This window comes from Pseudophryne corroboree, chromosome 8, assembly GCF_028390025.1.
Source record: "Pseudophryne corroboree isolate aPseCor3 chromosome 8, aPseCor3.hap2, whole genome shotgun sequence".
NCBI classification, from domain to species: domain Eukaryota; kingdom Metazoa; phylum Chordata; class Amphibia; order Anura; family Myobatrachidae; genus Pseudophryne; species Pseudophryne corroboree.
In genome coordinates this window covers 147,548,317-147,566,517 of record NC_086451.1, presented here as the reverse complement: position 1 = coordinate 147,566,517, position 18,201 = coordinate 147,548,317, and the positions used below count along the sequence as shown (strand labels likewise).

Sequence of the window (18,201 nt, the reverse complement as noted above, 5' to 3'; positions counted from 1 at the left end):
TCGGCTGATGTGCACCACTGCTCTTGGCTCCAGGGGAAGAGGCAGGGAGGAGAGAGTGGCAATGTGTGTATGGTGCCTGCACTTCTATGGTGCTATTTATGTATGTAGAGTACTGTATATGTGTGTATGTAAATACTGTACATTGTCTATGTATGTACAGTGTATACATAGGCGTGCGCACGGGGGGTGCCTGGTGCGCACAGGCACCCCCTAATGTCCGGCACCCCCCGCACGTCTGGCGCCAATGATCCATTGTGCTGCCGATGTGAAGATGTGGCGCCGCCAGCAGCTCTGCAGTCGCACATCTGAGCAGAGCCGCCTGCGGTAGCACCGGAGCGGGTGCACTGCGGGCTGCGGCGCGGGCACTGTGACTGTTGGTGGGGCACTGTAGTCAGCGTATGTATGACAGCCCCTAAGAAATATGGCGGCCGCTCCGGGAGGACGGCTGCTGCGCATGCCCGGCTGCAGCAGCTCCTCCTCCCATGGTCCTTTGCGGAGTCAGTGAGACTCCGGGCACTGCGCCACCACTGAGCCTGGACCCTGCTAGTATTCTGTCAGAAGAGGAGGACGTACCATACCACCGATCCCCACATATAAGTGATCACCAGCAATACATGTGGGCCCGGGGGCGGGGCGGAACGGAGAGCCGCGAGTGCTGTCAGAGCAGTGTACACTGCTTCCTCTCCCCTCTCTTTCTCCTCAACGCTGCAGGTCATCAGAAATTATGGTGGAGCCGATGGAAGCACCTTTATTCAGGATCTGCAGCTCTGATCTGCTGCGTCCTGTGTGCTGCCTGAGCTCCTCCTCCGCTGGGTGCAGCTCATTCACAATCTGAGGTGAGCATTGCTGCGCTGCTCCATCATCTATTATCACTGTAGCTAAAGCCTGTGTATGTGTGCCCCCATATCCCTCACCCCCCCCCCCCAGTATGTGCGTCCCCATATCCCTCACCCGGCCCCACTATGTGTGTCCCCGTATCTCTCATCCACCCCACTGTATGTGTACCCCCATGTCCCTCACCCGGCCCCACTGTGTGTGTCATAAATATCCCTCACCTGGCCCCACTGTGTGCTTCCACATATCCCTCACCTGGCCCTACTGTGTGTCCCCATAACCCTCACCCACCCCCCTGTATGTGTACCCTCATGTCCCTCCCCGGGTCCCCAGTATGTGTGTCCCCATATCCCTCACCCGGCCCCACTGTATGCATACCCATATCCCTCACCCGACCGCACTGTGTGCGTCCCCATATCCCTCACCCGGCCCCACTGTGTGCGTCCCCATATCCCTCACCCGGCCCCACTGTGTGCGTCCCCATATCCCTCACCCGGCCCCACTGTGTGCGTCCCCATATCCATCACCCGGACCCACTGTGTGCATCCCCATATTCCTCACGCGGCCCCACTGAGTGCGTCCACATATCCCTCACCCACCCCCCTGTATGTGTACCCCCATGTCCTTCACCGTTCCCCCACTATGTGTGTCCCCATATCCCTCACCTGGCCCCACTATGTGTGTCCCCGTAACCCTCACCTAGCCCCTGTATGTGTACCCCCATGTCCCCCACCGGGTCCCCAGTATGTGTGTCCCCATATCCCTCACCTGGCCCCACTATGTGTGTCCCCATATCCCTCACCTGGCCCCACTATGTGTGTCCCCGTAACCCTCACCCACCCCTGTATGTGTACCCCCATGTCCCCCACTGGGCCCCCAGTATGTGTGTCCCCATATCCCTCACCCGGCTGCAGGTGACAGTGACAGAGGGGCAGGTGACAGACTCACTCATCCCGCTGTTAGCAAACATGACACTTGGCTTTTGAACCTGTTTATTGTGTATTTGCTTAGTGCCAGAGAACACAAAGAGCAGCTGCACTTTATGGCCCCTAGCAGAACTGGCTTCAATGGCTGTAAATTTTCATTGTTTCTGAATGAGCCCTCACTTACTGAGCCTGCAGAGTTCTCATTTTGACTAGGGCACAGATTTATCAAACCTTGTAGAGTGGTAAATAGCACGGAGATAAAGTGCCAACCAACCAGCTCCTAACTGTCATCTTACAGTCTGTGTTTGAAAAATGACAGGTGCTGATTGGTTGTTACGTTATCATGTGCAATTCATCACTCTCTAAATCTTTCTAAATCTGGGCCTAAGTGGCTCTGCCAGGCAAAACGTGTGCAAAAATGTGGAATGAGCTCTACCTGGCGTAATGTGTATAAGGGGCTACCTGGTATAATGGGCTCTACCTGGCGTAATGTGTATAAGGAGCTACCTTGTATAATGTGTATAATGAGCTCTACCTGGCGTAATGTGTATAAGCGGTTCTACCTGGCATAATGTGTATATCTACTTGGCGTAATGTGTATAAGGGGCTACCTGGTATAATAGACTCTACCTGGCGTAATGTATATAAGGGGCTACCTGGTATAATAGGCTCTACCTGACTTAATGTGTATAAGTGGCTCTACCTGACATAATCTGTATAAGAGGTTACCTGACATATTGTGCATAATGAGCTCTACCTGGCCTAATGTGTATAAGGGGTTACCTGGCATCATGTGTATAATGGGCTTTACCTGGAGTAATGTGTATAAGTGGCTCTACCTGGCATAGGGGGTCATTCCGAGTTGATCGCTCGCTAGCTAGTTTTAGCAGCCGTGCAAATGCTGTGCTGCCGCCCACTGGGGAGTGTATTTTAGCTTAGCAGAAGTGCGAACACTTGTGCAGCCGAGCTCTGCAAAAAAAGTTTGTGCAGTTTCAGAGTAGCTCTGAACCTATTCAGCGCTTGTGATCACTTCAGCCTATTCATGTCCGGATTTGACGTCATACACCCGCGCAACGAACGCCCAGCCACGACTGCGTTTTTGCAAACACTCCCTGAAAATGGTCAGTTGACACCCAGTAACGCCCACTTTCTGTCAATCTTCTTGCGGCCGTCAGTGTGAAGAAAAACTTTGCTAGAACCTGTGCACAACCACAACGGTCTTTGTACCCGTACGACGCGCGTGCGCATTGCGGAACATACGCATAAATGCAGTTTTTTCACCTAATCGCTGCGCTGCGAAAATCGTCAGCAAGCGATCAACTCGGAATGACCCCCATAATGTGTATAATGGGCTCTACCTGGCGTAATGTGTATAAGTGGCTCTATCTGGCATCATGTGTACAAGGGGATACTCACTCCCAGCTACTTCATAGAGTTCAGTACAGGTACAAGTGTCCTGTCTAAGGTGGTCAGAAGTTAGGGGCGCCAAACTGAGATTTCATCTTGCCCCCCCCAACCAAAAAACGTTCTGACACCCCTGCCTGCTACCCACTATCACAAAATGCAGGGGCGGACCAGCGCATGATGACGGCTATTTTTGATAAAAGTAAGGCAGCTTACATGTATTCAAAAGTGTCTGTGTCTGTGTGTGTGTGTGTGTGTGTGTGTGTGTGTGTGTGTGTGTATATATATATATATATATATATATATATACTCAGTATGTATATATGTTTAAGTTTATATACATATATATATGTTTGTGTATAGATGCTAAGTGGATGGTGGCACTTACAGGACTTTAAAGCATGCTGCGTTCCTCTGCTGAGTTGTCAGCATTTCAATTTATTCTATACATTTTCGTCAGGACAATAATTTTCATTATGTCCTGACGAAAATGTATTGAATAAATTGAAACGTTGACAACTCATACTTTAAAGTCCTGCAAGTGCCGCCATCCACTTAGCATCTATTGTTTCTACCAGAGGGCAGCAAGGCCAGTTGTGAATAGGGAGGCCAATCCCGAGATTGGGAGTGGGATCTGCGGGATCCCGGCCCAAAAACACCAGGGTTTGAATCCTGGGATTGGCGCTTCCAATCACGGGATTATACTGCGTATGCGCAGTTCCCTGCTCCACTTCCCCCGGCAGCTTCTCTTCCGAGTGTGTGTAACCCTTTTTTTTAAATATATGTGTATACTAGCCCATTAGGCGGTGCTAGACACGCCCAGTAGGCGGTGCTAGGCACGCCTAGTAGGCGGTGCTAGGCACGCCACTCCAGCCGTGCACCCCCTAATAAAATGTGCTGCGCACGCCTATGAGTGTATATGTGTGTGTACAGTTTATATGTATGTGTGTACAGTCAGTGTGTATTTATGTATGTGTTTACAGTGTGTATCAGGGCCGGCTCCAGGCCTACTAGCACCCTGAGCGAGAAAATGTAAAAGTGCCCCCCCCCCCCCATGCGCGCGCCGAAGGTGTGCGCGCTCCCGGAAAAGTGGGCGTGGCCTCTGGAAAAGTGGGCGTGGCCTCGTAACTTCATATCATCAAACTATAAATATATTTTCACACAATTAGCAGCCTTACACATAGCCACAGTAGTGTTCCTTACACACAATGTCTCCAGTATAGTGCCAGATACACATAATGTGCAGTGCCAGATAGACATGACATGCCCCCCAGCAGTGCCAGCTACACATGACATGCCCCCCAGCAGTGCCAGCTACACATGATAGTGTTTACTTTTTAGGGCATGGTGCTGATCACAGGGAGGGCACATTTTTAAGTTAGGAGGGCAAAATTATGTACATACTGCTTGTTGTTCCCATACCTATATGCCAAAGCATGGACAGTGCGCGCCGATGGCGCGCAGCAAAAATTAAGGGGAGTTACTTCGTGGGGAAGGTACGTGGCCACATAATAGTGGCAATTTGCATTACACCACACAGTAGTGCAGCTAATACACACTGCACCAGGTAGAACCTCCTATACACTTTGCGCCAGGCACAGCACTGAGACACATTGCACCAGGGAGAGCACTGAGACACATTGCCTAGCCACAGAAGCCTAGCGGGAACACTACATGACATGCCCCCCAGCAGTGCCAGCTACACGTGACATGCCCCCCAGCAGTGCCAGCTACACGTGACATGCCCCCCAGCAGTGCCAGCTACACGTGACATGCCCCCAAGCAGTGCCAGCTACACGTGACATGCCCCCCCAGCAGTGCCAGCTACACGTGACATGCCCCCCAGCAGTGCCAGCTACATAAATGGCCACACAGTGCCAGATATGCACCCACAGTTCAGATACATAAATGCCCCCAAAGTGCCAGATACATAAATGCCCCCACAGTGCAGATATGCCCCCCACAGTGCCAGATACATAAATGCCCCCACAGTGCGAGATACATAAATGCCCCCACAGTGCCAGATACATAAATGCCCCCACAGTGCCAGATACATAAGTGCCCACACAGTGCCAGATACATAAGTGCCCCCACAGTGCCAGATATAAAAATGCCCACACAGTGCCAGATATGTCCCCACAGTGCCAGATATAAAAATGCCCACACAGTGCCAGATATGTCCCCACAGTGCCAGATATAAAAATGCCCCCACAAAGCCAGATATGGCCCCACAGGGCCAGATACATAAATGCCCCCAGTGCCAGATACATAAATGCCCCCAGTGCCAGATGCATAAATGCCCCCAGTGCCAGATGCATAAGTGCCCACACAGTGCCAGATACATTATTGCCCCCCACAGTGTCAGATACATTAATGCCCCCACAGTGTCAGATACATTAATGCCCCCACAGTGCCAGATATGCCCCCGCAGTGCCAGATACATTAATGCCCCCCACAGTGCCTGATACATTAATGCCCCCCACAGTGCCAGATACATTAATGCCCCCCACAGTGCCAGATACATTAATGCCCCCCACAGTGCCAGATACATTAATGCCCCCCACAGTGCCAGATACATTAATGCCCCCACAGTGCCAGATACATTATTGCCCCGTGCCAGATATGCCCCCAGTGCCAGATACATTAATGCCCCCAGTGCCAGATATGCCCCCACAGTGCCAGATACAATAATGCCCCTAGTGCCAGATATGCCTCCACAGTGATAGATACATTAATGCCCCCAGTGCCAGATATGCCCCCACAGTGCCAGATACATTAATGCCCCCAGTGCCAGATATGCCCCACAGTGCCAGATACATTAATGCCCCCAGTGCCAGATATTCCCCCACAGTGCCAGATACATTAATACCCCCAGTGCCAGATATGACCCCACAGTGATAGATACATTAATGCCCCCAGTGCCAGATATTCCCCCACAGTGCCAGATACATTAATACCCCCAGTGCCAGATATGCCCCCACAGTGATAGATACATTAATGCCCCCAGTGCCAGATATGCCCCCACAGTGCCAGATACCTTAATGCCCCCAGTGCCAGATATGCCCCCACAGTGCCAGATACCTTAATGCCCCCAGTGCCAGATATGCCCCCACAGTGCCAGATACATTAAATGCCCCCAGTGCCAGATATGCCCCCACAGTGACAGAAACATTAATGCCCCCACTGTGCCACATATGTCCCCTGAGTACCTGATGTGCCGGGCGCCGGCGATGAGGGAGGGGGAATGCAGCTGCAGGCAGGCGCGATGTGCGGCGCCTGTGCCCTAGTGATCTGTGCGTGCTGTGCAGCGCCAGTGTCTTACATCAGACGCCGGCGCCGAACAGCGCGGCGCGCGCAGGGCTAGGACAGGGCCGGCTCCAACATGTCGGCACCAGCGTGCGGCGCCCTTTAAGAGTGGCGCCCTGCGCGGGCGCTCGACTCGAACATGCCTGGAGCCGGCCCTGGTGTGTATGTATGTGTGTACAGTGTATGTGTGTACAGTGTAAGAACAGTGTATATGTATTTATGTGTGTGTACAGTGTATATGTAAGTACAGTGTATATTTATGTATGTGTGTACAGTATGTATGTAAGTACAGTGTATACGTATTTGTGTGTGTGTGTAAGAACAGTGTATATTTATGTGTTTACAGTGTGTATGTATGTAAGTACAGTGTATACGTATGTATGTATGTATGTATGTATGTATGTATGTATGTGTGGCCGTGCGTTCCAGGATCCGGAAGTGGCCACGGACTATCATTACTTTTTTTATTGAACATTTCTATTAAACTTTTTTATTGAACATTTATTTATTAACAGTTGTTTTATTACAATATTACATTAGGTTCCTTGTGTAGGTGAAATAAATTATGAGCCCTGTTTGCAGCCGAAAGGACGCGGCTTTCCAATATACACGTCACCGGTAGTGACATCATGCGGCTCACAAAGCGCTCCACAGCTACCTGTAGACAGGGGCTAGTTACACTTCCGCTACCCGCGTCACTGGAAATGATGCGGTGCGGTCCATAGTGCGCTCCACAGCCGCTTCAATGCGGAAGCGGACTGAGAGCGCTCATTGAAAACTCCCACCTGAAACAACGCGGTGCGTTCCACAGCCGTTTTAAGTTAAAGTGGACTGGAAACGCACAATCAATGTGGTAATCTTGTACATATCCTTTTCCATTACCCCCCTCTGTTAGTTTAAAGCTCCTTCAGTATGTATATATGTTTATTTATACATTAGTGGATTTAAAGCACATTTCCATGACAGGTCACATGCTGTATGCAAATACAACTTCCTGGTTTGCTATAAATATCCTGCCATGTCCCCCTGCTGACATCCCCTTGATGAAGTCCTAGACTACAGGACGAAACGCATTGGAACAGGGACTTGCTACCAGTGGCGTGTGGTGAGGTCAGTGGCTAATGAGGCACTACCATAATGTCCGCCGAATCCTGACGATGACCCCTACCGCTGCCGAGCCAATGCCCGTTACTGCCTCTGAGCCGATGCCACTGCCAATGGCTTACAAACATGGCCACCATCAACTGACCCAGCCCTCCACCACTAATTTGCATCTCAGTCCGATGCCGCCAATGCCCGCTGCCTGCCTTGATTATCAGAAAAAAATAAAATTAGTGTTTGGGACTGGGAAGGGAGTGGGAGGAGGACATGAATGCAATTTTGTTGTCCAGGGCTTCCATTAACTTAATGGAGAAGGGTCTGAATGGGTTAAAAAATGTAAAAAAAAAATTGTGTGAGGTCCCCCCTCATAAGCATAACCAGCCTCGGGCTCTTTGAGCCAGTCCTGGTTGTTTAAATACTGGGGGAAAAATTGGACAGGGGTTCCCCGTATTTAGACAACCAGCACCGGGCTCTTAGTCCGGTCCTGGTTCCAAAAATATGGGGGCAAAAGATGTAGGGGTCCCCTGTATTTTTAAAACCAGCACCGGGTTCCACTAGCCAGGGATATAATGCCACAGCCGGGGGACACATTTATGTAGGTCCCTGCGGCCGTGACATTACCCCCCCCAACTAGTCACCACTGGCCGGGGTTCCCTGGAGGAGTGGGGACCCCTTAAATCAAAGGGTTTTCCCCCTCCAGGCACCCAAGGGCCAGGGGTGAAGCCCGAGGCTGTCCCCAGCACCCCTGGGTGGTGGGTGCCGGGCTGATAGCCATAAGTGTGTAAAAAAAGAATATTGTTTTTTGTTGTGGAACTACAAGGCCCAGCAAGCCTTCCCGCTTGCTGGTACTTGGAGAACCTCAAGTACCAGCATGCGGGGCAATAATGGTTCCGCTGGTACCTGTAGTTTTACAACAACAAAAATACCCAAATAAAAACACAACACACACACCGTAAAAGTAAAATTTTATTATAACACACTTACACACTCACACATACTTACTTACATCCCACGCCGGTCACGTCCACTTGTCCATGTAGAATCCAGTACCTGTAAATGTAAAACAAGTAATTTAGACTTAAAAACTTCAATCCACAGGAGGGGGGCGGGGAAGGAGAGAGAGAGAGACACCGACCTGCTGCTGTGTGTGGACGGAGCCGGTGGAGGACAGCGGAGGCCGCACACTACCCTGCTGGTGCCTGTCAGCGGGAGGGGAGGACGGAGCCGGCAGAGAAGGACAGGGGAGAGCCGCACAGGGGAGAGCTGCCTGGTGCCTGTGAGCGGGAGGGGCGGACCTAGCCGGCGGAGAAGGACAGGGGAGAGCAGCACTCACTGCAGAGCCACCGCAGCTCCTGTACCAACTTCCGCCTCACGCCGCTGGATCCGCTGTCCAATCACAGGTGCCTCGCTGACACGGGGGTGGTGTCCCTGTCAGCGAGACACTTTTTTCAGTGCCGCTTTCCCTATGTTTTTCAATGGGCTTTTACAGCCCAGTGCTACGCTCCGCCCCCAGCACTGTCCCCGTTCCTATTATGTATGGGAGGCACTGCTATCAGTGCCTCCCAAAGTCATTTAACAAAAAAAAAACAAATTGCATTACATCAAGAAGATACTTATGACACAGAATATGTGTCATAAGTATCTTCTTTGTATTATTTTACTAATTAATCACAGGGAAGGCATTGCCTCCCCTGACTGCACGTCCCTGCTTGCTACGTATCCAGGACTTCCCTTTGCGGACAGATAAGCTCCTTTAAACTTTTATTTTGTACGTGTGCTACCTACATTTGCTACTGGAAAATTTTATTTGTATGTTATTAAAACTGCATAAGACAGGGACTTGCTACGTACCTAAAACTTCCCTTGGTGGACAGATAAGCCCTTTTACACTTTTATCTTGTACGTGTGCTACATGCATTCGCTACTGGAAAACTTGTTTTATGTTTATGTTATTAAAATTGTATATCCTTCTTTATATAAAAGATGGCTCAGAATCTGTATTTGTGGAACAAACCTAGTTCCTAATTAAGAGCCATTCTATTCATATGGTCATAACGGTATGCACTATGGCCCTCATTCCGAGCTGATGGCTCGCTAGCTGCTTTTAGCAGCAATGCAAACGCTAAGCCGCCGCCCTCTGGGAGTGTATCTTAGCTTAGCAGAAGTGCGACCGAAAGGATCTCAGAACTGCTCCAAAATATTTTCGAGCAGTTTCTGAGTAGCTCCAGACCTACTCCTAGCTTGCGATCACTTCAGACTATTCAGTTCCTGTTTTGACGTCACAAACACGCCCTGCGCTCGGCCAGCCATTCCCCCGTTTTCTTAGGCACGCCTGCGTTTGTATCTGACAAGCCTGCGTTTTTCAGCACACTCCCTGAAAACGACCAGTTACCTCCCAGAAACGCCCCATTCCTGTCAATCACTCAGCGGTCAGCAGTGCGACTGAAAAGCATCGCTAGACCTTGTGTGAAACTGCATCGTTTGTTGTGAAAGTACGTCGTGCGTGCGCATTGTGTCCCATACGCATGCGCAGAAGTGCCGATTTTTAGCCTGATCGCTGCGCTGCGAACAACGGCAGCTAGCGATCAACTCGGAATGAGGGCCTATGTGTGATTCTTTTTGTTTTCTCATCCATATTTTCCAATACCAATGGGTCAGTTGACCGAAGAATATCTTTAAGTGAAGATAAGTCATTGGCATATTGTTTTTGTATTTGGTCTCACAAGGTGATTTGTTTCACCATTTCCTTTAAGGAAACACTAGTAGGCGCTCTTTTTTGCACTTCACTTGATATATGTTATTTCACTCACTGGTCAAGAGCTGCCACTCATTCTCATGAGGAGTGTTTCATAAATATAATTTAAGCTCATCCCTCTCTGAGTAGAGGTTAAAAACACTGTTTATTTACACTGTGTACTGGTGACAAAATTGAGCGCTCCTTTCCGTTATTTATATATATATATATATATATATATATATATATTTGTGTGTGTGTATATGTAGGTATATATATATATATATATATATGTATTTATATAATTGTTTTTATATACACTGCTCAAAAAAATAAAGGGAACACTAAAATAACACATCCTAGATCTGAATGAATGAAATATTCTTATTAAATACTTTGTTCTTTACATAGTTGAATGTGCTGACAACAAAATCACACAAAAAATTATCAATGGAAATCAAATTTATTAACCCATGGATGTCTGGATTTGGAGTCAAACTCAAAATTAAAGTGGAAAAACACACTACAGGCTGATCCAACTTTGATGTAATGTCCTTAAAACAAGTCAAAATGAGGCTCAGTAGTGTGTGTGGCCTCCACGTGCCTGTATGACCTCCCTACAACCCACACAAGTGGCTCAGGTTGTGCAGCTCATCCAGGATGGCCCATCAATGCGAGCTGTGGCAAGAAGGTTTGCTGTGTCTGTCAGCGTAGTGTGCAGAGCATGGAGGCGCTACCAGGAGACAGGCCAGTACATCAGGAGACGTGGAGGAGGCCGTAGCAGGGCAACGACCCAGCAGCAGGACCGCTACCTCCGCCTTTGTGCAAGGAGGAACAGGAGGAGCACTGCCAGAGCCCTGCAAAATAACCTTCAGCAAGCCACAAATGTGCATGTGTCTACTCAAACGATCAGAAACAGACTCCATGAGGGTGGTATGAGGGCCCGACGTCCACAGGTGGGGGTTGTGCTTACAGCCCAACACCGTGCAGGACGTTTGGCATTTGCCAGAGAACACCAAGATTGGCAAATTCGCCACTGGCGCCCTGTGCTCTTCACAGATGAAAGCAGGTTCTCACTGAGCACATGTGACAGACGTGACAGAGTCTGGAGACGCCAAGGAGAACGTTCTGCTGCCTGCAACATCCTCCAGCATGACCGGTTTGGCACTGGGTCAGTAATGGTGTGGGGTGGCATTTCTTTGGGGGGCCGCACAGCCCTCCATGTGCTCGCCAGAGGTAGCCTGACTGCCATTAGGTACCGAGATGAGAGCCTCAGACGCCTTGTGAGATCATATGCTGGTGCGGTTGGCCCTGGGTTCCTCCTAATGCAAGACAATGCTAGACCTCATGTGGCTGGAGTGTGTCAGCAGTTCCTACAAGACGAAGGCATTGATGCTATGGACTGGCCCGCCCGTTCCCCAGACCTGAATCCAACTGAGCACATCTGGGACATCATGTCTCGCTCCATCCACCAACGCCACGTTGCACCACAGACTGTCCAGGAGTTGGCGGATGCTTTAGTCCAGGTCTGGGAGGAGACCCCTCAGGAGACCATCCGCCACCTCATCAGGAGCATGCCCAGGCATTGTAGGGAGGTCATACAGGCACGTGGAGGCCACACACACTACTGAGCCTCATTTTGACTTGTTTTAAGGACATTACATCAACGTTGGATCAGCCTGTAGTGTGTTTTTCCACTTTAATTTTGAGTGTGACTCCAAATCCAGACCTCCATGGGTTAATAAATTTGATTTCCATTAATACTTTTTGTGTGATTTTATTGTCAGCACATTCAACTATGTAAAGAACAAAGTATTTAATAAGAATATTTCATTCATTCAGATCTAGGATGTGTTATTTTAGTGTTCCCTTTATTTTTTTGAGCAGTGTATATAAATATATATATATATATATGTATAAAAATAATCGCTTTCACTGTGTGTGTCTTTGGTGCCGCATGTGCACGTGTGTGTGTGAGTATCAGGTGCTGCAAGTGTATAAGTGTGTGTTAGGTGATGTGTGTGTATATGTGGGAGTGTCTGGTGCTGCAAGTGTATATATGTATTTCAGGTGCTGTGCATGTATAGGTGTGTGTGAGTGTCAATTGCTGTGTGTGTTACTTGCCATGTGTGTATAAGTTTGTGTGTCATTTGCTACTTGTGTATATTAGTCTGGTTGATGTGCGTGTATATGTATGTGTTTGGTGCTGTGTGTGTTTGGTGCTGCTTGTGTACATGGGTTTTTGCTGTTGTGTGTTTATAATATCGTGTGTGTTGCTTTGTGTGTATGCGTATGGTGTGGCGACTGTATAAATGTGTGTTTGTTGGGTGCAGCATGTGTAAATGTCTTTGTGAGCTTTTGGTGCCTCGTGTGAATTTCTGTGTTTTTGGTGCTGCACGTGTATATGTGTGTGTGTGTTAGGTGTCGTGTGCGCGCGCGTGTTTACGGAGTACAGCGGCCCAGCCAATGTCCAGGCCACACGGTACGGTGGGAGAGGGGACTACAGCACATGTGGATGCCAATCAAGGCATCATTTTCACATTGTTTTAGAAAGATCAGCCCTGGATCTAAGGGCAAACACAGTATTGGTTGCTCAATTGTTGATCAGTTCACAACAAAGTGTTTTTGGAGCACAGAAGAGTTGAGAATTGAGGGTGGGGGGTGGATGGGCTGAAATAAAACCTATCAAGCCTGCACACCTCTCCTCTTCTTCCCATCCCAGCTCTCTCTGCAGAATTGTTCTTCATTGTCCATTGTTGTTCAGCGCTGCTTAAAGGGGTACACACTGTTAGATATATCTGCAGATTAATTGGTCTGCAGATATATCTATGGACAGGTCGGGCAGTGTATTGTGCATACACATTGCCTGATCCGTCAGGAACTGACGTCATGAACTGGGTGGGCGTGTACATACGTCCGTCCAGGTCAGCTGTCAATCACCGTCAGCTGTCAATCACCGCCAGCTGGGCGGTCGGCTGTTCGCCCGTACACACACACTGATGCACCAATATATCGGTAGCAACAGTGCATCCGGAAAGTATTCTGAGCACTTCACTTTTTCCACTTTTTGTTATGTTACAGCCTTATTTAAAAATGTGTCAAAAAAATTTCCCCTCAAAATTCTACTCCCAATTATGACAACGTGAAAATGTTTTTTTGAGATTTTTGCAAATTTATTAAAACTTAAAAAACTAAGAAATCACATGTACATAAGTATTCTCAACCTTTGCCATGAAGCTCAAAATTGAGCTCAGGTGCATCCTGTTTCCACTGAGCATCCCTGAGATGTTCCTACAGCTTAATTGGAGTCCACCTGTGGTAAAATCACCTGATTGGACATGATTTGGAAAGGCACACATCTGTCTACATAAGGTTCCACACTTGACAGTGCATGTCTGAGCACAAACCAAGCATGAAGTCAAAGGAATTGTCTGTAGACCTCCAAGACAAGAATGTCTCGAGGCACAAATCAGGGGAAGGGTACAGAAAAATATCTGCTGCTTTGAAGGTCCCAATGAGCACAGTGGCCTCCATCATCCACAAATGGAAGAAGTTCGGAACCACCATAACTAAACTGAGGGATTGAGTCGAGAAGGGCCCTAGTCAGGGAGGTGACCAAGAACCCGATGTTTCTAGAACTTGTGGCGGCCAGGGTGAAAGTTTTCTTTGCGCCCCCCCCTGGCAAATCAGGATAGTGCCCACTGAAGACACGCACCAAAAATTAGGGGCGTGGTTTCATAGGAAATGGCCGTAGATGTGCCCCCTGTAGATATGCCCCCAGCAGTTGGTCCCCTAATAGATAAGCACCCTGTAGATGTGCCCCCAGCAGATTTGCACCCTAGTAGCGCCGCTAACACACACACACACCAAAAAAACATACACACACACACACAAAAAACACACAATACTCACTAGCCCCGCTCCTGCATCCCAACCATTGCAGCTGTCCTCCGTCTCTTGCCGCCGCTCCTTGGATCTATGGGAGACCCCATAGCACCGCACAGACACTAGTGGTCATTTTATGAGCTCTAGCATCTGACAATGGAGCCGGCTGCAGGGGGCGCCCACACAGCCCATGGTGCCTGCTGCAGCTGGGGTGCGGGGTGACTGCAGCCTCGCCCGCAGGCCGCAGCGCCCCTGGCACAGGCACGGCTTGCTCACGCCAAGAACCACTCCTGACTACATCAATAAACTGCCAAATTTGTCAAATGGGACTGTGATGATAAAACAGATAGTTTGAATTTAACATTACTTCCATTTACTCATGTTTATGTATTTTGCCCTGAAATTTTACAAATTTGGTCATGCCAAATTGTAGCTTAATCTGTTCATTACATTTTGAGGTGTAGCCCTTTGAAACACCATGCCCTCATCTCAGAAGGTCACTATGGGACATTTTGGATAGTTAGAATCTGCATTAATATAAGGGCTTGGCCGAGCCCTTATTTGTTATATATATTTATCTTGTGATGCCTGTTTGTCTTTTGTCCATATGTTTGATCATATCTTCTATGGATGCTGGGCATTGAAAACTCCTTTTTACAGCCAAGTCCTCCCACGTACATTGATCTTCAGCCTAGTGTTTTGCCATTTTATGTGTATACTGTATTATTTCTATAATTTTATTCTTGGTCATGCTTGTGCCCTGGTTGGCAAGGTTTAACAATGTTTTGCCTGTGTCTATATGTGTTTTTGTCCATTAATGTCTATTTTAAAAATTATAGTATGAGCTTGAGATTTTTTTTTATTATTACACATTTTTTCTGTGTCAAAGTACAAATTCTGATAATTATTATTATTTTTTTAAATAACATTAAAATTGATCTACTTGTATTTATCTTTTCCACAGAATATATTTTAAACTTTTATTAAACTTCATAGTCATGATCCCAGTATTTTTTTTTCCTGTTGGAAGTTGTATGGCTAAATTTAGCTGTTCTTGTAACTCAACCCAAGCAAAAATATGTAATGCATAAAACAAAGATTAAGAGAAAACGTAGAATTCGTTTCCGAAGGGCACAAATATTTTCAGTACGACAAATCCTGTGCGGGTTGAGGGAGGATTGAGTGATCAAGCGATATAGAGTGTCGTCATTAGCAATTTTCGAGCTGTATAATTTAGTGAAAGACAGGTTGGATCCCTCTATGAGAAGATGTAAAGCAGTTCCTGGAATTAGCAAGTTATTGGCAACGCTGAATGTTTTGGCAAAAGGTTCTTTTCAACATACAGTCGGTGACATTGGAGGTATTTCCCAGGCTTCCTTTTCAAGATTCCTGTCAATTGTACTGTAGGCAATTTTATTTCACTCCGATAAATTCCTCTCCTGGCCCAAGACACAGGTTGAGTGGATAGCAGTGAAACAAGATTTCTACAAAATTGCTGGTTTCCCCAATGTTTTAGGGGCCATCGATTGCACTCATGTACCCTACCGTCCCACTGAGGATATGGAAGAGATATCACGTAATCGTAAAAAAAAAAAATTCTACTCTATGAATATGCAGGTTATAGTAGATGCTAAGGGTAAAATAATGAATGTCTGTGCTGCTTATCCTGGTTCCACCCATGACTCATTCATTTTAAAAAATGTGTCCGTTTTTAGAGATTTTGAAGAACAAAAATTTTCAGGAGGCTGGTTGATAGGTATGTTATGTTGATTAAACATTTCATGTGGTGATGGCCCAATTTCATAAGTAGTTTGTAGTCCTATTAATTGTACATGGGTGTTAGAGAGTTATGGAGGTGAATCATATCTGTTGGTTGGGCTGCTAATTTAGGTGTCCCGCATTCATATAGTCATCGTCTCCAGGGGGAGTGTATATTCGCCGTGCAAGTGTGCAAACCTATGTGTACGCTGAGATGTTAATATCCACTTTGTGCAGTCTGTGCGCAACCCAGGAATTTCACCTACAGTGCGATGAGAACAGGCTATTTGGGGCTGGAGTTGACGTCAGGCACCATCCCTGAAAACGCATGTGACCACCTGTAATTTTCCTTTCCCAGTAAACAGATTTTTTCAGCCCTCAAACGGCCTGTTTTTGTCAGTAACCTTGCGAGTGCCCATGTGAACAGACTTTTTGCACCATGTCGTCGCTGATCACTGATTCCTGTTGCAGTTGTCTGTTGCACATGCTCAATGTGTAGCATACGCATGCACACTTTGGCCCTGATTGCTGACTGCAAAAATGCTCTACAGCTATCAGAAATGATTCGTCCACTTTGGTACACCATGTTATATGTAAGTCTATTTGGCTTTTAAAGTTGTGTACTTTAAATTTTATAAGATTATATCACAATGCATATTATATTTGAATAATTATGTAAACACAGTTTATACAATCTTTTGTTGGCAAAATCCAAAGCTCTGTGGATATAATGTTTTCATTTAGTGTTTCTCCTTTGCCTCATTTGTATTTGGCTTATAATCATATTGGCAATGTATGCGGGTTTTTAAAAAAAAAACATATTTTTGCCTAACCCACCTTACTATTACTATTACTAAATCAGGCTTACACTTTAAAGTATTTGGGGCAGTTTAGATGTACGAAAAAATATAGACTGAAAATATGTATTTAATATTCCCTTGTTCTTTTTTTATAGGAGATTCTGGTTACCCTGCACGCTCCTGGCTACTGACTCCCATTTCCAAACCATCTCGGAGGCAGGATTTTTTGTATAATAAAGCGCACATTGCAAGTAGAGCAATAATAGAGCGTACATTTGGTATTCTCAAAAGATTTCGTTGCCTGGATAAGTCAGGAGGCACCCTACTATACAGTCCGCATAAAGTCTGTCAATTTTTTTTAAGATGTTGTGTCCTGCACAAACATATGCCTGCACCACAGACTACCCACAGTTGTCAGACGCCTAAATCATCCTAACCCTGAAATAACAACTGACGGAGATGAGGAAATAAGGGGGTGGCGAAAGAGGCACGAGAAAACCTATTTTGCTAAATAAAGTCTACCATGCTCATTTTAGCACAGCCAGGTAGTACTGGTTATATATGGTCTTTTTAATGGTTAATCCAGAGGGCATTTTATTTGGTGTAGTGTTTATTGGCAAAAGTAATTTTACATTGGTTTAATGTGTTTTTTGGCAAAAAATGTAATCCTGTATTTGTTCAACTTTGTAAAATCTTTCAAAGATACTATATATTATTTCTGGAAAAATGCTTTGATCTGCAGTAATCACATTTATTCTGTTGTCTCACCTTTTTTTAATGTTGAATACCAGTATGTTAGGAACCATTTTAAAAAGTTTTTTTACGTACTAACTCTGGAAATGTTAAGGGGTATATACAATTGAAGTAGGAAGCTGCCGTCTGTCGAAAAGACGGCAGTTTTCAACTTTTTTAGATCTTAAGGGGTTCCGACCTATTCAATCTTACCCCAAATTATTCGACAAGTCGAGGAATTCGACTTGTCAAAAAGCACGTGGATTGGTGGAATAGCTGCCGATCCGCGTGCTTGTGTCGAAAACGGAGCCAAAACCGAAAGGTTTTGGCACCCTTTTCGACCATCTCAATTCGACTTTTAAAAAAGTCGAAGTGAGATGCTGGAGCAGAGATGGGGAGAGCCGCGGGCAGATGGGGAGAGCATCGCTGGAGGATGTGTCACAGCCACCGCTCACAGCAGCGTTCACCCGGCTCCAGTAAGCGAGACCTCGCTTGCTGGAGCCAGGTGGACACTGCTGTGAGCGGCGGCTGTGATGCAGGGACGGGGGAGAGGCAGAGACAAGGGGGGGGGGGGAGAGCCGCGGGCAGACGGAGGAGAGCGGTACTACAGCAGCGGCTATATAGCTTCTGCTGTAGAACTGCTCTCCCCCATCTGCCCGCGGCTCTCCCCCGTCTCAGCTCCCGAATCTCAATTCGACTTTTTTTAAAGTCGAATTGAGAT

General features: G+C 47.1%; 1 protein-coding gene across 1 annotated transcript in view; it reads left to right on the top strand.

Moving 5' to 3' along the window:
- Positions 1–17,912, top strand: part of LOC134947576 (chromosome-associated kinesin KIF4-like) — a 602,740-nt gene extending 584,828 nt beyond the window's left edge. The window contains exon 17 of the mRNA XM_063935595.1: positions 16,904–17,912. Within this exon, the coding sequence (XP_063791665.1) occupies positions 16,904–16,939 (36 nt within the window). The 3' untranslated portion in view covers positions 16,940–17,912. The remainder of the gene's footprint in view (positions 1–16,903) is intronic.
- Positions 17,913–18,201: the final 289 nt, after the last annotated feature.